The 21,294-nt window shown below is 38.5% G+C and overlaps 1 protein-coding gene across 2 annotated transcripts in view; it reads right to left on the bottom strand.

The window, feature by feature from the left end:
• M1AP (meiosis 1 associated protein) overlaps nucleotides 1-21,294 on the bottom strand; it is an 87,432-nt gene that overhangs the window by 19,696 nt on the left and 46,442 nt on the right. For both annotated transcript variants that reach the window (XM_008576921.1, XM_008576922.1), the window contains exon 5: nucleotides 3,293-3,466. In XM_008576921.1, coding sequence (XP_008575143.1) covers nucleotides 3,293-3,466 — 174 coding nt within the window. The remainder of the gene's footprint in view (nucleotides 1-3,292; nucleotides 3,467-21,294) is intronic.

The following is a 21,294-nucleotide window of genomic DNA, read 5'->3' as shown; positions in this document are numbered from 1 at the left end:
TTATACTTAAATCATTCAAAGTTTGGCATGTTCACACATGTGCACAAAGTATTTGATAGATATTTACACACTGGGAGACACAATTATGGTCTGACTTTGGAGTTTTGGCAGATCTGGGTTCAAATTCTGGCAAGTTTCCCTACTAGCTTTTTTTGGGTGCGTGTGATCCGAACCCTCGGGCGGGAGCGCCGCCGCGCTTCCCAAGCGGCGCACTATCCAGTGCGCCACCGGGCCGGCCCACACAGGGAACTTTTAAAAAATACTGATGTCTGGGTCCTACCTCAGACCAATTAAATCAGGATCTCTGGTGGTAGAGCCCAGATATAGACATTTTTAAAAGTTCCTCATGATTCCTATTACAGCCAAGGCTGAGAACTACTCAAACTGTAGTCTCAGCAGGGTGTTTCAAAGCTGGGAAAACTATTTTAGCAGGGCTCAAACCTAGAACCAGGTGCACTTCTTGCCACCCAGAGCCCAAGTGCAGAGATGGCAGACCTCAAACCAAAGACCAAGAAAAGGCACTCATCTGTAGATGACTGTACTCTGTCTTCCAGAGAGAGGCCTCTAAGGAAACACCTAGAGATGGGGTGAAGGGCCCTAGGGAGCCAAAGAAGTAGGTGGTGTGGGGTGGAGAACCTTGTCAGGAGGAGTTAACACGAACATCTGAGCACTCCTCAAGAGTCTATGGTAGAACAGCTCAGGTTTTTTGTTTTATTTTGTTTCATTTTTTTGTCATGAGCTACATGTTTAGAAATCCATATGTATTGCAATGCATCAGTTTTAAAAATAATAGATAACTATAGTATAACCTTTATTGTGGTTGTTTAAAATCTCAGGTGGGTCATATCTATCTACCCTAGAGGAGGTCTAATTTCCCCAGACCTCATTTCAAAGGTACCTGAGCATGTGGATTCCAGTGAAGATCTTCCCAGCAGAATAGCTGACTACAGTCTGTATCTAAGTTCTACCATGCACCCTGAAGACCCACAGATTTCCAAAAAATGATTACAGATGGAGATGAACATTCTGGCTCTGACCCTGGTGCTGAAATCCTTGGAAAGAGGGAAGAGAAGCTAGAGAAATTCTCATCAGCACCACGGGCAAATGCCATAAAACAGTGGAAGAAAGGCAGGTTGTAGGAGTTCCTGGCATTTGAGGGCCATAGCCCTCCTAATGAGAGAAGTGAATCTCTAGCCCTTCTTTTCAGAATTGCCCAGCGTGAGGCAGGTTAGTGTAGTAAATAAAGCCCCAGACTCTGGAGGCAAATGTACAAAATATTGATTTTTGATCCTAAGGGTTAAGAGCGGACCCTGGAGTTGCCTGGCTTCAAATCCTGGCTCTGCTATTAGTCTGTGCAGCCCTGGGAAAGTGTTTAATTTCTCTAAGTCTCAGTTTTCTCATTTGTAAAACAGGGATAATATTGTATTTAATTGGTCAAGACACATTTTTTTCCCCACATACTAACATCTCTATATGTGTCTTACAATCACCATTGGCCAGGCAGACATTCTTAGTCTTTACTTGCTACTCTAACCTAAAAGAGCTCTCTCAAAGAAAGCACTGTGTCATGTTTAATTGGCAATATTTTCTTTCTTAGTGGTACATAAAATGGTGGTGTATATTACAATTGATAGCATCTTAGATTCAAGGATAAATGGTAACAGTAGCTGCCTCATGGTGTTGTGTAAAGATGAAATGGGATAAAGCAAGTGAAGGAGTTAATGTTGTGCTTGGCACAGAGGGAAGGCTCAATTTTAGCTATAAACTAGCTCTGTATAAAGATGCAAGCTGCCTTAGATAGGGGAAAATAGATAAGTGAATTCCAGAAGATGGGACAGGGAGGAATTAGTACTTTTGGCCTTGGACAAAAGGGGTGAAATGGAGGTACTGAGAAGAAGATTTTACGCACAAAGGAAAGACATATTAAGATCAAGTTAAGTTGTCCCTAGATTGAAATTGGGGAAGGGGGAAGAGACCTGATGGCTATCCCTACAAAGAAAGAGTCTTGGAAAACCATAATCCTATCCCAAAGGGCTCTTCCCTGTCTAAAAGAAACAGTAGTCACAGCAGAGTTCTATTACAGCTGAAGAAAAGGGGACATAAATAAAAACTCAAATATACTGCTAATAGCCAAGAAAGGGCCCTCAGAGGAGGCAATAACCCCATATGTATCTGTCAGAGCCTGTGAGAAGGGCTCCAGTTAACATCACGTTGTCCAGCCTTCAACACTTAATGATCTCTGTGGCCATTACCAATATTCTGTTCAATGAGAAAAATGGGTACAAACTCCCATCCCTAAAGAAGACACACCTTGGTCCCTACCATTTGGAGCTGGGCCCTAAGGAGTCAGCTTTCCCAAGTTCAGTGTGGCAGGCTATACTGATGGCCCCATCTGCAGACCCTGCCACCCCAGTTCCTAAGCCAACCTTCAAAGGGAATGGGAGACTAGAAATAGCCTTTTTCGCACCACCTAGTAGAACCTGGAATGTAGTATCACCACCAGCCAGAACAATATCTAGGACCTTGCTGGCACGCCTAGAGCACTGGATTGATCTCTCAGTTTCAACGATTGCTTGAACTGCTTTGTAAACATTGTCTTGGGCCACTGGTTGTCCTCCCTGGGAGCCTCTCTCTGTAGTTGCTTTTGTTTCCTCAACTTGGTGCCTCCATAGTAAGAAGATCTCTAATAAATCTTGGTTCTCTTCCTTTCACCACAGGCCCTGTTGATATTGTTAAGGTGCCAGCATGTCTCAAATTAAAATGCCAATAATATTTGCCATGTTAAAAATGAGACTATTGGGCCGGCTCGGTGGCGCACTGCTACAGTGCGCTGCTTGGGAAGCGCGGCGGCGCTCCCGCCAAGGGTTCGGATCCCACATACAGACCGGCCACTCACTGGCTGAGCGAGGTGCGGGAGCAACACCGAGGGTTGCGATCCGTTGCCGGTCACGAAAAAAGACAAAAAGGAAAAAAAAAAATGAGACTATTGAGGAAAATATATGATTCACTCTGCTCTTATGTAGTAACTAATGCCCTGTCATTGAGGTACCTAAGACTTTGCCCTAAAACTAACTGGCATTTGCTGGCTGGGCTTAATTAGGCTCAGCTTTTAACTGTGGTCACTGTTTAGAGCTTCTCTTCTTACCCCTCATGCTTAACACTAGACAGCCTTATCCAATCCTCATCCAGTCCCTAAACCTCAACTACTCTGTTTTCTGATGAATCACCATTCTAGAGTCCAAATCCTAGACAAGGATAATCACAGCCTATATATCTTTTGGAGGTTGTGTACTTGGATTATCTCTGGCTCTGGAAATGTTGCTGAAACATGGTGAAGGAAAAAGAAGATGGATATGTTCTTGGTCTGTTCCACTGTTATGTAGCCAGGCTTTGAAGAAAATCTCCATGCTGACAATATCATTGTCTATAGTCTGAAGGTCAATGTCAGTTCCCAGGATAGAACTCTCTGCAGAAGAAAGGGAAATACATAGTGGTTAAAATGTTTAATTCTTTAGTTGTAAATTTTGGAAAATATAACATTTTAAAAGATGGGTACATTTTTCGACCCACTGATTGTATCTCTAGGTATCTAGCTTAGAGACATTCTTGGACAGTACACAGAGACATATGCAAAGATGTTCAGTATGCATTGTTGTAATAACAAATAATCAATCCCCCAAAAAGGAAACAATTCAAATGCCCAGCAATGGGGGAATGTTTATTTATTTTTTTTGGTGGCTGGCCAGTATAGGGACCAAACCCTGGACTTTGGCATTATCAGCACCATGCTCTAATCAACTGGGCTAACTGGCCAGCCCCAGTGGGGGAATGTTTAAATAAATATGGCACACTCAAACTATGGAGTATTATCCAGCTGTTAACAAAGTAAAACTAAATGTACTGACACGGAAAGCTAGGCAATAGTAAGTAAATAAAGGATATCAATAAAGATCAATAAAGACATTAAAAAAAATCTCATTCATATAAAAAAACACTATCTGCCTAAGTATATACATACTTGCATGCATGTAAATGCATTTTACAAAGGTCTGGAAGGCTATCATCAGACTGTTAACAGTGGACAGGGAGCAGAAATGGGGCAGAACTATTCATACTTCTATATTGTTTTAATCTTATTGTAATCATGTATTTCTTATATTTAAAAAACATCCTAGACTATAAAAACAATCAAAAGGCTATATGGCAATGCAAATTAAATTCTCAGTTAACAAAGGGGACTTCAGCTTTATGTTGTTGTTTTACAGTGAAAATATACTCAATTATTACTTCTGATATAAAAACTGAATTTTAAAAATGAAAAAAAAAAAGATACAGATTATACAAGTTAGTCATTGGCACACAATATCCCACAAGTGTGGTTAGCAGAAAAGAGGATGGGGATGGTCTAGTGGAGTGTGATGTCAATCCAAACCTGAATGAATGGAGCTGGGTAGATGAGCTAATAAGGCTTTGTTGGTGTACTTCCAGCTTCAGGCAACACTAGCTCAGGAATTGGGATCACTCAGGAATTGGGATCTAGGCCTGCAGGTAAAGGTTGTCAATGAAAGCCAAATAAAAGGTGGTGGGGGAAGCACAGAGGAAATGAAGCAAGAGCTGGAAAGAAACTGAAGTGGAACCCGACTTTCTTTCAGAGAGTCATGAGGGTTTCTGAAATGCGTTTACAAAGGGCCTAAAAAAGCCAGGTGCTCCAATGAATTAACTTCTGTATGTGACTCATGGACCCCAGAGAGAAGCTGGATTATTTCTAGAATGACATTCCTGGGGACAAGTCTGCAGAGGTGGCAGACTCTCCACAGGGAACAAAGGGGCTTCAGTCCAACATGTTGGATCCAGTACAGGAGAGGTGTGGTGAGAGTTAGATGACTTCATATTTCATGACTTATCCTGTGGCTAAAAGGGGCACCAAATACATTTCTTTATGACCAGAATGATTTAAACTTTACCATCTTCCATAAATAGTTATGAGGATTCATTAATTAAATACTTCCTGTTTTGCCTGTGACGAAATGAGATTCACATTATTTTTTAAAAAGACATTTCTTTTTACTTAAAGGAATCTTTCCTTAGCAATGACTTTATATTTAAAGTACCCTAAAACATAATGTGGCAAATGAGAGTTTGAGGAGGAATAGTCAAGAATAATGTTGCTTTATAAATTCCTTGAGGGCAAATATATATCTGAGGGCAAATATATATATTTCATTCTATCAGATATATTCTGATATATATATATATTTATATATAAATATATATATATATCAGAATATATCTGATAGAATGAAATATATATATTTGCCCTCAGATATATATTTGCCCTCAAGGAATTTATAAAGCAACATTATTCTTGACTATTCCTCCTCAAACTCTCATTTGCCACATTATGTTTTAGGGTACTTTAAATATAAAGTCATTGCTAAGGAAAGATTCCTTTAAGTAAAAAGAAATGTCTTTTTAAAAAATAATGTGAATCTCATTTCGTCACAGGCAAAACAGGAAGTATTTAATTTTTCTGAGCCTGGAACCTGGACTTTGACTTGAGTAACAAGTATGGAAATGACTGAGCAGCTTCTCTTCAGTGAGGCAAAATAACTATTAAAGCATAAGGGGAAGTTACAGGACTAAAGAAATGGAATTTAGCAAAGGAGCTGAGAAAGTGGAGGATAAAATTGCTTAGAGTTGGGGCTGGCCCGTGGCTCACTTGGGAGAGTGTGGTGCTGATAACATCAAGGCCACGGGTTCAGATCCCATATAGGGATGGCCAGTTAGCTCACTGGGTGAGCATGGTGCTGACAACACCAAGTCAAGGGTTAAGATCCCCTTACCGGTCATCTTTAAAAAAAAAAAGAAAGAAAAAGAAATTGCTTAGAGTTCAAATGACAGAATTTTGGAGAGGTGAAATAGTGTTTCTTTTTGTCTCTCCAGGGAAAGGGTAGAAGATTAGAAACTCCTACCATGGGCAATGTAAAGGGGCAAAGCAATTTCCCATCCAGAATCTACAAATAAGAAAATAGGTTTTTTTCCCCCCAGATAGTTAAACTACAAAATCAACACAGAGTGATGAGGTCCTTAAGAAAGGAGAACGGCTTATTGACCAGAGCCAGATTTGGCTGTAGCCTTATTGGTAGTATTGGCATATCTAAAGAATGAATGTGTTCTTCATTGGAAGGGGAGAGGGTTGGCCAGAAATGGAGCACAGAGAAGGGAAGCAATGGGCACGCGCTGGCAGTGCCCATCCAAGTCTGGCTCAGAGAAGGTGTGCTGACTCAGTTACATGTCCCCACCGCAAGAGTGAGTTCGTCAAGTCTCTGCTCTTCTTCGTGATTATGGTTCTCCCTCTAAGGGCTGGCCAGTTAGCTCAGTTGGTTAGAACACAGTGTCGTAACACCAAGGTCAAGGGTCTGGATCCCTGTATTGACCAGCCACCAAAAAACAAAACCAAAATATGTATATATTCCAGCTTATCCTTCAGTCTTGAGCTTGGGAAAGAAAGTGAGTATCTCTCTGAGAGGGTGCTGACAAAATCAACTTTCTGATCTTGCAAAGCTGAAGGAGCAAGCCTGAAGCACCTCTAAGAAGGAAAATGCCATGCCATTAGGTCCTCCTGGCAGCCGGGCAGGCAGCCAGTCTTCCCTGCTGACACCCCATCAACATTCCCGACATTCTTTCTCACTTCTTAACCTACACAGACTTGGAAGGGCCACAGAGCAGAGATTTTTCCTTTGAAAAAAATTCTCATATAATCTCCACAGAGGCGCTGTGCTTCAGGTTTGAGCCTTCAGTTTTGCAGTCTCAGAGGGGAGCAAGCACCCTCTCAGGGACAGACTCTTATTATCCAAATTAAAGACTAATGTGCAAAGCACAACACTTTAGAGGGAGAACTTTCCATTTTCTCTGTTCCAGGTCCAGGAACTCATTTCCTTGTGCCTGGATTATTGGCAGTAGTCTCTTAGCTGTCCTATAAAACTCCATTTCTTCCCCTGCAATACTTATGTACTACTACCAGTTATTTTTTCAGAAAACATGGTTTCATCAGATCCCCTCTTTGCTAAAGAGCATATACAGTCAGTTCTCCATATCTGCAGTTCTGCATCCATGTATTCAATTGACCTTGGATCAAAAATATTTGGAAAAAAAAAACCCAATGAAAAACAGCAATACTACAATAAAAAAATACAAATAAAAAATACAGTATAACAGAGAGTTGCTCTGAACCTATTCAGGTTCTGGCAGCTGCCCATAAAAAAATACAGTATAACAATAATTTACATAGCATTTACATTGCATTAAGTATTATGAATAATCTAGGGACGATTTAAAGTATACGAAAGGATGTGCGCAGGTTACATGTAAATATTATGCCATTTATACAAAAGACTTGAGCATCCATGAGTTTTTGTATCTGTGGGAGGCCCTGGAACGAATCCCCCCTGCAGATACTGAGCGACAACTGTACTGCCTTCCTGCTGTCACTCACTCATCCTGTACCACCTGGTACTACTCACTATTCCTCAAGTACCCTACCATTCCCTTTGTGATGGCTCAGACTATTCCTCCTCATCTCTACCTGTTGAAATCCTATATTCCCATCCCTCAAGACTGAGCCCATTTATGAAGTCTGCCCTGATTCACCCTCCATCTACTGTATTCCCACAGTTTTTGGTTTACTTTTACAATAAAGGTCACATTACATTTCACCTTGGTACTATTGTTATTTGGAAACATGTTTGATCTCTCCCGTTTAAATGTAAAGTCTTCAAGTGTAGGAATTGTTTGTTTTCACTTGAATCCCCCTACACTCTAGCTCAGTGCCTTGCACAGAGCTGAAGCTTAGCAAACGCCTGTGTAGTTGAACAATTGCTCCCTCCCTCCTCCTTAGGTCTCATTACTTTTTCCTGTAACTCTTATGCTTCAGCTAAGCTTGTCTCCTTGCCACATGACTTCCTTCCTTTCTTAGTGTTTTTATTACTCTGTCAATCTGTGGCCTGCATCTCCTCCAGAATTCAACTCAGGACTGACTTTGTCCAGGAAGTTATGCTTAATTATATCCTCCCTTATCTGGCTTTAATTAGCACCCCCTGGGTACTTGTAGGCTTCATTTGGCAATATTAATCACACTTGTTATTCTGTTTCTTCTGAAGGGTTTTCTTCTCTTTCCATGAGTTTATGAAAGGTGGTGGAACTTAATGAAAGACCAGGGTTTAAACCGTGGATTGAAAGTTATTAGCTATGTCGTTCTGGGCAAAGTGGGGATAGTACAACCTAGTTCTTAGTTATAGTGAAGCATTAAAAAGTGAGCTGATTGTCTATAAATAGCATGCACTAGGTCCAACAAATGTCATTTTCTTCCTTCTCTTTCATCAACAAAATGATTAGTTCTTATAAGAATGTACTTCCTTTTTTTAAACTTTTTCTCCCCTGGTCACTGCTTTCTCCTCATTTCTACCATACATAAGATCACCAACACCTAGTATGTACTGTGTTCTTCACAAATTCCACTAAACGTGCAAAACCTGGGGGTTGAGGAGGAAACTTTTTCTTTCTCAGACATTGAAGAGCAGCTCCCACACTGGCTGCATTGAGAGCAGGGCATAGTGCACTGGATGAGACGGGCCACACTGAAGGCAAGAAATAGAAAGGTGACATACAGTAAGTAGTGAAGCTGCAGCTGAGTGTCTGAGTGGTGATGACAAGCAAGGAAGCCCAAAGCTACAGCCAGCATTTGCATTCAGTTTGTGGACTCACCCTGCCCCCTTGTGGCCACAAGCAGTGAAATCCTTCACTGAGTTCTTTCTAAGCTTTTCTGGAAGAGCCACAATAATGGGAAAAACTAAGAAAGCCAAATGATTGAAAATCAAATGCTGCCTAAACCAGAAGGTATCTGAAAACAGGGTTACAAAACTGAAGTGTGTTTAAAATGGGAGACTTTAACACACATACATGCATATTACAATGGCTGTACTTCTCTCTCAACATAAAATGTCTAACGTAGAGGCCCAGGACAGTGGTACTCCTTGCTCAGTCCTGCATATCCTCCCCAGTTCCACAATCTTACACACTTCCTGAGCAAAACTGAAGCCTTGGAATAATGGAACCCACCCTTTTTCGAAGCAAGTCAAGTGACCACCTGGTGTTACACTAGCATGCTCCTTTCTGGGTCTCATACCTTTACCCCAGCAGCTTCTCAGCCTGTCCTCACTTCCTACCTTATTCTGCTTTAGCCTTCTTGCTATTCCTTCAATACACCAAGCTCATTCCCACCTCAAGATCTTTGAACTTGTTCATCTCTCTATATGGAAAAGTCTTCCCACAAATGTTTCCATGACTCATTTCATTTCATTCAAGTCTCTGCTCAACTATCCCCTTCTTATTAATTAATTAATTTTTTAAGAAAAACTTTTTATTTTTAAAAACTTTTTTGCTGTTTTAAAATTTATTTATTTATTTATTATTATTTTATATTCTAAGATGTTGCGGAGAGTTGGGATGGAGGTGGAGAATGGAAAGGGGAAGAGGATAGCATGGGAGGACAAGTGGGGGGAGTGGGGCATGGTTCAGGCCCATGGCACCCTCCTCATTCTGGCAGAGGAGACCAGGGGGACTCCAGCTGCAGCTTGGTTGTCATTGGGCTGGTTGTGGACATTGGGGGGTGTAGCTGAGGTGCTTGCCCCCCACCGCCCCAGCTCGGGAGCCCGAGGTGCTTCCAGTGGCAGCCTTGTGGTTGTCATTGGACTGGATGCAGACTTTGAGGGGGCATGGCTCAGGCCCTTGGCCCTATCCCCACCCTGGCTTGGGAGCCTGGGGACTTCCGGTTCTTCTAGGTTTTACAGATGTTCTTTGGTGGTGTTAGATCTTTACTAGTTAATATCAGAACTTTGTCCCTGATCTGTAGGTATTTTGTTTTTTCTTTCAGTTTTATGTTGGATTATTTGCTATTCCCACCACTTAAAACTCTGCACCGGAACTAATTTGTTGTCCTTTGCTTACTTCTAAAAGGGGGGATCTTCCTGTGGGAACCAGCACTTGAGCTCTGTGGTTGAGATAAATTGTTGCTTTGCTGCTGATTCTCTGTGGAAGGCTTTTTGTGCAGCTCAGGTTTTAATTGTTGACCTTGTAAACTCTTCTAGGTGTTGTGAGGTCTGGTACACCTGGGTTGTATGGAAACTCTGGTCCGGGCCTGAGTCTTTTCAGCAAACTGCCCTCTTCAGTTCTATATTCCTGACCAGTCTCCAGTTAGTGATCCTGTGCTGGCTGGGGGACAGATCAGCTATCCATGCTGTGCCCCAATATTCCCCCCCCACCCACATTCCAAAAACTTCCCATGGGACGGGCCATGCACCAGTACCTTGCAATGATTCACCAGCCTCTGAATGGCTCCTTTTTTCAATTGTCTGTGGCCCCTTGCTCCTCTGCGGGTCCACAGGAACCCTGTTAGTGGTCTAGCTGGCCTGGGGTCCACCAAGGCCCTCTTCTCCCCTGCAGACTCCAAGCAACTTCACACAAAGGGAAGAACTGTGGTTTTTGCCAGCCTTGTGCTCCTTGTGCTCACCGGGCCAGCCTTGAAGTGGCCAGGGCTTGAAAATGTCAGAGTGGTCCTTTCTTTCTCTCATCCTGTCTTCTCCCACCTTCATGAACTCTGTAGGTCTCTCCTCCTCTTCCCTTGAGCTCTAGTGGTTCCAGTTCAGCAGTCATTGCTTTTTAATAGTTGCAAATAGGTTGATTGTGGGAGAGGGTGATGCTGGGAGCCTTCTATTCCGCCATCTTGATTCAGTTCAAGAAAAAAAATAACTATACCCTTCTTAGAGAATACTTACCTGGCCAGACAATCTAAACATTCACACACACATACCCTTCTTCCTGCTTTATTTTTCTTCACAGTATCTATCATTATTTGTAATTGTATTGTTTGTTTATTGTTTGGTCGGGTGGTTGGTTGGTTTTATTTGTTTCTTTATCACCTGTTCTCCCACTAAAACGTAAGTCACAAAACAGGTAATTTGTCTTTTCTGTTAATGACACCAATCAGTGCCTGGCTCATAAGAGGCACTAAATTAATAATTGCTTGAATGACAACTTAAATGAATAAAAGAATGATTGACTAAGCGAATGACTGAATGACAACAGTACTCTCCCTGAGAAGGGTTTGGGGATATAAATTTTCTCTGTCTCATTACAGTTCTAGTGATGTCTTAACCCTCTTGTAGATTTAGGACCCCAGGAAGATGGTCACCACTTGGCTCATTTCTGCACTTGCTTCTCTACACTGAGTCCATGCAGCCATATCCACCCCTGACACCTCCTTTCGAGGAACTTCTTCTTTATCCCAGGGTCGAGGATCACCTCTACAAATGAGGTAAATAATCTCAGAAAGATAAACTGGACTGCCCCAATGTTGTGAACTGTTAGAGAGATTATCCTCACATGGTGTTGATTTAAGGACAGTGGTTGAGGTGGGTCCCAACCTAATATCAAATATAATAATTCAGCCCTTAGTAAGCAGATTAATTAGGAAAGAAAAAGTTTCCAAAGCAATTATTTTGTCTGGGAGAGTAGCCTTTTTGAAATCTCTTTTTCTTAGGCTTGTGTCTTTCTAAGGAGGCAGAAGTGAGACTGTCGTATGGGAGAAGGTACACTGCATCCCATCCCTGCACCTCTGGAGCCATGGGACTATCTCCTGACAGCCAATCCTGCTTTGAGTTGCATGACTCATCCTGTGCTGGCCATCCCAGAGAAGAGATCCTGCAGGTGCAGGAAAGAAGGGCCCTGGTTAGGGAAGGGTATATGTGTGCCCGTAGGCCCCAGATGTAGCACCTTATCCACCTCTGTACCCCCAGCACTAGCACAGTGTCTGGAATACAACAGAAGCTCAGTAAATGCTGCACTGAATAGAAGAAACTAATTCTAGCCAGCCTGCTACTTACTTTCTCTGTGATAACATAGGCCAGTAACTTCCTCTCTCTAAACTCAAATTCTTCATCTGTGAAGTGGATAATAATATCTAGGCTAAGCACTCATTTGACCATAAAATGATGATACTTGACACCTGAAAACACTTAGCAGATTTTAAAGCACCATGCAACTATAAGGGATGAAAGATTATAAAGCTTCCTCCCAGCTGTCTACATAGATGTGAACATTTTAGTCACTAAAATCCAGTGCCATTTCTTTTTCTTTTTTTTAATGGGACTTAAAGAATGGGACTGAGATCTGAGTCCCTGCCCACTGCAGGCAAAACAGGTTGTGGTTTGCATCTAACAAAGTTAATTGTCTGAAAAATAAACACTTTCAGAGCAATATAATAGAATCCAGAGTCCCATTACATGCATTTCAAGTGTTTCTGGCATAGAGACAAAAAACTATGACCCAGTCTCAAGGGAAAAAACAAATTAACAGATACAAACCCAAAGATGATAAAGATGTTGGATTTTCAGACATGAACTTTAAAAACAGCAAAATTACAATTATGCTCAATGAGGAATGAAAAATATGTTCATAATAAATGAAAAGAAAGGAAATATCAACAGAGAAACAGAAAATACAAAAAAGAACCAAATGGAAATTTTAGAACTGGAAAGTACAATATCTAAACAAAAAAATTCACCGCATGAGCATAAAAACAGAATGAAGGTAAAGAGGAAACTGTTAGTGACTTAAAGATAGATCAATAGAGATCTATCTGAAGAAGAAAGAAAAACGTTTGGACAAAACAAAGGAAACAAACAAAAATCCCAAGCCTCTGTGAACAATTTAAAAAGGTTTAACATGTGGGTAACTGGAGTCAGGAGAGAAGAGAAAGAATGAGCAGAAAAATATTTGAAGAAATAATGGCAGAAATTTTCCCAAGTTGGGTTAAGGATATAAATGTACAGATTCAAGAGGCTTAGTGAACCCTAAACAGGATAAATTAGAAGAAATCCATGCCTAGTCACACCATTGTCAAAGTACTGAAAAAAAACATAAAGAGAAACTTCTTGAAAACATCCAGAAAAATGATCCTTTACATATAGGAGAAATGGCTTAAGGACTGCGACTTTTAATCAGAAACCATGGAAAGCCAGAAGACAGTGGAACATCTTTAAAATACTGAAAGGAAGAAAAACTCCTTTCAACACATAATTGTATGTATAAGAAAATATCCTTCAAGAATGAAGGTGCAATAGACATTTTCAGATAATAACAACTGGGAGAATTTGTCACCACCAGAACCATCCTACAAGAAATACCAAAGATCTTCAAGATGAGAGAAATGGTATCCAAGGGACACTTGGATCTTCAGGAATGAAGGAAGGGCATTGAAAATGGCAAATATGCAGGTAAATATAAATGACTATTTTTCTCTTAATTTCCTTAAAATACATATGTTTGTTTAAAGTGAAATTTATATCACTGTCTTGTGGAGTTTATAATATAGGTGTAATGCACAGCTGAAGTATAACATAAAAGACAATGTACGTATGTGGGAGGTGGTAAATGGACCTACATAGTTGCAAGATTTCCACATTTTACATGAAATGGTACTATATTAATTCTAAGTAGTCTGCAAAATAGTTTTAAAAAATATATTTTAATCCCTACAAGGTTCCTACATTTTTTTTCTTTTCCTTTTTTTGGTGGCTGGCTGGTATGGGGATCTGAACCTTTTTTTTTGTTTTTCCTTTTTGTCTTTTTTTACTGACCGGCAACGGGATCGCAACCCTCGGTGTCGCGCCCGTACCGGGGACCGGCAACGGGATCGCAACCCTCGGTGTTGTACCCGCGCCACGCTCAGCCAGTGAGTGGGAACCGGTCTCCACATGGGATCCGAACCCTCAGCGGGAGCGCCGCCGCACTCCCAAGCGGCGCACTCTCCAGTGCGCCACCGGGCCGGCCCGGGATCTGAACCTTTGACGTTCTAACTAACTGAGCTAACCAGCCAGCCCAAGGTTTCTACATTTTTTGTGAAGTATTGTAACTCAGATTTCTACATTTTATGTTAGGCAGTACTATACTGCTCCCAAGTAGACTGTGAAAAGTTAGGAATATATAATGTAATCCCTAGAGAAGCCATTAAAAAATAATAAAAAGAAAAATAGCTAAAGAGCAAAAGATAAATTAAAATGTTATTTTAAAAATATTTAAATAATCCAGCAAAAAGCAGGAAAGGGGCTGGCAAGTTAGCTCATTGGGTTAGAGCGTGGTGCCTATAACACCAAGGTCAAGGGTCTGGGATCCCTTCTATGAACCAGCCGCCGAACAAACAAACAAACAAACAAAGCAGAAAAGCACAGAAAAAAGAGGAACAAAAAACAAAGAGGACAGACAAAAAATAAAATGGTAGACCTAAATCCAACCACATCAATACTTATGGTAAACGTTAATGGACTATACATTCCAAATAAAAGCCAGAGGTTATGAGAATGGCTAAAAAGCAAGACTCAATTATATGCTGTCTATAAGAGATACATCTTAAGTTTAAAGACACAAATGGGTTGAAAGTAAATGAATGGGAAAAGATGAACCATAAACACAGTAAGATCCAAGAGAAATGAAAACATATGTCTATATAAAGATTTGTGTACAGTTACCTGAAGCAGCTTTATGCACAATATTCAAAAACTGAAAACAACCAAAATGTCCATTAGCAGGTGAATGGTTAAATAAAATGTGACATATTCATGTAATATACTACTACAACTCAGCAATAAAAAGAAACTAACTAGTGATATAAACAACAGCATGGATGAATCTCAAAATCTGAATGAAAGAAGCCAGACACAAAAGAAGTATATTCTGTATGACTTTACTTATATAAAATGCAAACTAATCTACATACAAATAGCAGATCAGTGGCCTATGCCAGGGAGAGAGGGAGAGATGAAATGTAAAGGGGAAAGAGGAGTCTTTTAGGGATGATGGAAATGTTCTATATCTTGAGTATGGTGATGATTTGTGGGCATATACAACTGTCAAACTCATTGAATTCCTCAACAAAATTAAGAAAAATCTTTAAAAACCCCAATTTTCAAATTACTTTAGATTTTATACTAAATTCTAAAAGATAATTTAATTCAATTTTTAAAAAGGTAAGAGTTACTATATTTCAGAGACCATGGCTTTTGTTAGTGAAATAAACAAATGTCTCTCTCTGTTAAAAATCTCTAGGTAATAAATACAACAATGTTTCTAATTTAGTCTTACCACCACAGGGAAATGATTTTAATGCAGTTACCAAAGACAAACTCAATGAGCAGCTGTGTTTTCTGGCCTATTTTCTAAGACACTAAAAGGGGAAAAATCAATAGGTAAGAGTCTGACGATTGCACTGAAGCTTCGAAGAGGCTTTTTAATTCTTTCTTTCTGGAATCCTTTAGGAAGCAATGAATCTTTATCTTCTATGTTTGGATTGTTAACATTTGGTGTTTCCTGAGAACACATATGGATTAAATGCTTTTCCAAAAGAGCTTGACATCGATCCCTGCAAAGTATAGGAGGAAATATTAAACAGATGGTTTGTGAGCACTTAGAAAGGGAACCTGATATCCTTGTGTACATGGCTGAGAAATGCAGGCTAGTTGACAGCATCGTTAGGTTGATTTGTAACTGGTTGAAATACTTACATACCCAAAGGAGTGCTGACTGCTGTCAGCTGGGAAAAATGCCCTCTTGGATGCCAAAGCATATTGATCACACTGGCCATTTTAGTTTGGGCATATTTATTACCTAGCCATTTTTAAAAAAGCTATTATAAACTTTTTATTATATGCAAATGAATATATGCAATCTATGACGGTACTTCAAAAGTGCTGGGAAAGATGTAATTAAAAGATAATATGAATCTTTCCATGAAGTCCCCTCATATATGTAAACTATAAAGCACTACAACAAAATTAATCCTTATGAATCCTTTACTCAGCTTGAGATGTACCACTGAGATATCGTATGATTTTCCCTAATCTTCTCCAAAGGAAACCTTGCCACACTGAATTTGGTTTTTATCATTCCTTTCCTTTTAAAAATAGTTTATTACTTTAAACAACACTTTATTATATTAGTTTTACTTCAGCTTTATAAAGAAGTATCATATTGTATATACCTTTGGTTATCTGCTTTTTTCCTCAATATTGAGATACATCCATATTGTTATACGTAACTGTGGTTTACTCATTTTCATAACTGTATGATATTCCACTTTGTGAATATACCTCATAATATTTATTTTGTATATCATCTCTTTTTTGGTCATATGAGTTGGAAATATAGTTGTGATTTGTCTTATCACTTTCTTCATGGTGTTGTTTGATGAACAGAAATTTTAAATTTTAATGTAGTCATACTTATTGATCTTTTATTTTATGGTTAGCAAACTTTGTGTCTCATTTAGGGAATCCTTCCTCTTCCTCCCCATCCCTGGTCATAAAATCTTTTTCCTATATTTTCCTCTAGATGCTTTAAGTTTTACCTTTCAGATTTAAGTCTTTGATCTATCTAAAATATATTATTTAAATGGTGTGAGGTGGGATCCAATTTCATTTTTTTGACCATATGGAATTCTGATAGTTACAGTATGATTTAATGACTAGATCTATCCTTTTCCCATTGCTCTGCTGTGCCTGGAAAGCCGCATATCAAGTTTTCATGTGACTGTCTATTTCTGGGCTCTCTAATTTGTTCTAGACTGGACAATGTGACTATTCTTTCCAATATATTATCTTAATTAAAATAGCTTTATTAAACCATCTTAATATCTGGTAAGGCAAATCCTTAGCTTTAATATATATCTTAACATCATATATATTAGAATCAGCTTGTCAACCTCATCAAAAAACTCTGATAGGATTTTGATTGGAATTGCACTGATAGATCAATTTTGGGAAAACTAGATCCTAATGATATTGAATGGTCTATCTATCCATTAACATGCTCCATTTAATTATTTCTTCCTTAAGGTGCATCACGTTTTCCCAATAAATATTCCACACATTTTCTGTTAAGATTTACTTCTAAATGACTTACATTTTTATATTGTAAAAGGTATTTTTTTTAAATTTGAATTTTTTTAAGAGTTTGTTTCTTTTTTTTTTTTGTCTTTTTTCGTGACCGGCAACGGATCGCAACCCTCAGTGTCATGCCTGTACCGGACTGGGACCGGCAACGGGATTGCAACCCTTGGTGTTGCTCCCGCACCTTGCTCAGCCAGTGAGCAGCTGGTCTGTATGTGGGATCCGAACCCTCGGCAGGAGCGCCTCCGCGCTCCCAAGCGGCGTACTGTAGCAGTGTGCCACCAGGCCGGCCCAAGAGTTTGTTTCTAATTGTAGACATTCTATTGATTTTTGTATATCGATCCTATATCCCACTACCTTGGTAAACTCTTACTAAATGTAGTAATTTTTCCATAGAATCTTTAGGTATCTAATGTAGCCAATCAAATAATTTGCAAATAATGTCAATTTTGTTTCTTCCTTTCCAATCATCATAACCTTTACTTTTTTTCTTGCCTTACTAGGCTAGGACAATCATGTTTAATCAAAGTGGTGATGGGGTGTCCATATCTTATTCCTAATTCCTGAATGCAGTCTTTCTAACATTCCACCATTAAGAATTGTATTTATTGTAGATTTTTGGTGGGTCCACTTTGCCAAGTTAAGGAAGTTATTTTCTACTCTTAGTTTGCTAAGATTTTTCTCTTAAATAATGAATGAATGTTAATCATGTTTTTCTGTATCTATTAAAATAACATATGGTTTTTACCTCTTAATCTGTTGATGTGCTTAATTATATTTATACATTTTCTAATGCTAAATCACTTTGTATTCCTGGGATAAACATAACTTGGTCAGTGTTGTATTATCTTTTTACATATGATTAGGTTATTTAAGATTGTTCTACTTTCATGAGTAAGATTGGTCTGCGATTTTCTTTTCTTACATTGTCCTTGTCTGGTTTTATGTAATATTGGAGTGATCTGTTGCTGGAAAGCTTGGTAGAACTTGCCTGTAAAACCATCTGGGATTGGTATATTATGGGAACCGTTCGGATTTTTAATTTGTGAGATAAATATGGTAGAGTGTATCTTTTTAGGAATGTGTCCATTTTTATCAAAATGTTTGAATTTATAGTTCTATCTGCAGTTATGTTTCCTTTGTCCTATTCCTAACATAGTTTCTTGTGCCTTCTTTCTCTCTCTCTCTCTCTCTGAGTGTATCTTTTTAGGAATGTGTCCATTTTTATCAAAATGTTTGAATTTATAGTTCTATCTGCAGTTATGTTTCCTTTGTCCTATTCCTAACATAGTTTCTTGTGCCTTCTTTCTCTCTCTCTCTCTCTTTTTTTTTTTTTTTTTGTCTTTTTTTGTGTCCAGCAACGGGATCGCAACCCTCGGTGTTGCTCCCACACCTCGCTCAGCCAGTGAGCGGGAACCGGTCTGTATGTGGGATCTGAACCCTCGGTGGGAGCGCCACTGCGCTCCCAAGCGGTGCACTGTAGCAGTGCACCACCGGGCCGGCCCCATCTCTCTCTCTTTTTTTTCATCGGTTTCATCAGCAGATTCTCTACTTTATTGGGTTTTTCGAAGAACCAACTGTTGAATTGTTGATTATCTCTGTTGCTCTTTCAACTGAGGCGGTATACAGAAGGGTTAATTAAGCATGTGAGCTTTGGAGCCAGACTGCTTGGTCTTGAATCTCTGTTATATCTTTTAACTAAGAAACCTTGGGAAAGTTAATTTGGACAAGAAACTACATCTTAATTTCTTCATCTAGATAAACAAGGATTAAATAAGATAACATAAAGAAAATTTAGAATAGAAAGTATTTGAACAGTAAATGTTCAATATATTGTTGTTATTATGATCTACAAATGTTGAGTATATTAAGAGACGATGGCTTTTCAGTTCACACATCTTTTCCTTGAGGCTCAGAATTTATTAAAAAACAAAATAAGCTACCAGCATTATTCCCCTGATTTATAGCTCTTCTATGGGGTTAAATTAGGCTACTAGAATTGGCAGGCTCTTATAGATCCTAAATTTACAGTCAAGAGCCTGTTTTAGGAATCTGCTCTAGGATGTAGAGTTGTTGGCTTGTATGTAAAGAAGGCATATAAGGATAAAGCATTCAGCTTCCCCTGTGAGAGGTATACCTCTTCATATCTCTATTTCTTGGACCAACACTTACTAGTTCTCTTTTAAGAGTGAAAGAGGAACAAAATAAAGAACACAAAAGAAAGGCTATGAGAACTATGGAAAAAGTTTTATAATATTATGTTACATCATAAAAAAATTACATACATGAATTACAACTATGTAACATAAACATGATTGTGAACAACTGAGAGGCAATGTGCAAAAATAAAAGTAGTGTTATTTGGTGATGGGATTATGAGTGATTTTCAATTAAAAATTATTTTATGGTCATATCTTTTTAATAATGTAAGAGTTATTAGAGCTTGAAAATTTTCTCAGGAAAAGGCATGTATTGAAAGATACTACTACTGCTATTACTACACCTATTAATATCTACAGAGGATGTTTATTTATCTATGCCAGGCACTTTTCTGAGTGCTTTACATACAAGTTGTATTTAATCCTCACAAAAACCCTATGAGGTAGCTACTATTATTACTCTTATTTCACAAATGAAAAATTTGTGGAATAAAGAGTTAAAGTAACTTGTTCAAGGTCATACAGTTCTATAGCAAAATATAAAAATCCAATTGGAGGGTTAAATAAGTGGTGATGAACTCATATACTGGAATACCTTATGGCTATTAAAAGGAATGGGTTAGATCTCTATGGGCCAATTTGGAAAAAATTACTGAATAAATAGGTAAATAAAAAAATAAAAATGCAGAGCAGTGGGTTTGGTATAATCCCATTTTGTAAAAAGAAATAATAACAATAACAATAATAATGTTACATGTATGTTCATATACATACATGTGGAGGGAGAGCAATTCAGTAGAATGCGTTTTACACTGTTGATAGTGGTTATCTCTGGAGGGTGGAATTTTGGATCATTTTGAACTGTTTCTATTACACTTCTGAAATGTTTAAATTTGTGTAACTTGTAATAAAATTTAAAAAAATAACTAGGCTAAGGCTATCACAAAGAGCACTGAGAAGGATCTTTCAGTTAGATTTTAAAATAAAGAATAAAATGAACCAGTTAGACCGAGCAAGAACAAATTAAAGGAAGTACCATTTATACAGTTGGAAGAAAACATATAATAGGCTATACAGGTTAAAAATTTATAGAAAATCTTAACTAATGTGAATGCAATTTTAAGTTAATCTTTTCATTTTAGACTTTGTTAAAAAACTTTCTAAAATGTGAGTCTACTTTCTTAATTCTAAATTCATTCTTTCTTTGATGATTCTATATCTTGGAGTCTCCAAGTCATCTTTGTGATGATTAGTTCTCACTGTGTAGTACCGTAACAAAGGAGGCAGAATTTAGACTAATTGAAGGACATATTCTCATAGTTACTTTTAAAACTCATCTGTAAAATCAATATTTTCTTTTGATTGTTTCTCTCTTTGAAAAGTAGAGTATAGGCAATTTTAATTTAATTGATGGTCATGGTTACTAGATTTTAAAAAAATTGTAACTAGATTTAAGAAGTGTTTGAATCAGTTCATGATACTAATGGGTTAAAAAGGGAAGCTAAGGGTATTTGGGATATGTCCCTAACTATTTGAGCTGATGTCACAGAGAGTGACCTCAACCTCTCCCAAATCATTTGATTTTTTTCAACATTCATATATTTATTCAAGGAACATTTATTAAGAATCTACTATGATCCAAGCAGAGTGATGAATGCTAGTGATACAAAGACGTATAAGACACAGTCTTAGCTACAGGTAACTGACATTTCACTTGGGACCTGGCCATTAAAAACAAATCTCAGAAATATACCAAACCATCCATATATAAACATTAAAAACATTAGTAATAAGAATAGCTAACTTTTGCTGAGTACTTACTATGTACATGATCTCATAGTTAGTTTCCACAACTACCGTATTGGGTAGAAATTAATAACTAAGGCTTAGCAGGCTAAGTACCTTGCTCAAAGTTGCACAGCCAGTAAGTGATAGAACTGGGATTTAGTCTCAGACCACCTAATTCTGGAGCACTCATCCTTCTGAGAATAAGAGAAGCTGCTTTTGCTAATGTCTTGATAATACCATCAAGATGAAGCAAAACACTAAGGGAATAAAGAAATTAATTATGAGGAAATTACAGGCAAACTAGGAAGATTTCAAGCAATGAGCCATATATACTTCACCTACAAAGAAGA

This window comes from Galeopterus variegatus, unplaced genomic scaffold (assembly GCF_000696425.1).
Source record: "Galeopterus variegatus unplaced genomic scaffold, G_variegatus-3.0.2 Scaffold1428, whole genome shotgun sequence".
Lineage (NCBI taxonomy): Eukaryota > Metazoa > Chordata > Mammalia > Dermoptera > Cynocephalidae > Galeopterus > Galeopterus variegatus.
The sequence above is the reverse complement of the archived record's forward strand: the minus strand, read 5'-3'. Positions and strand labels throughout refer to the sequence as shown.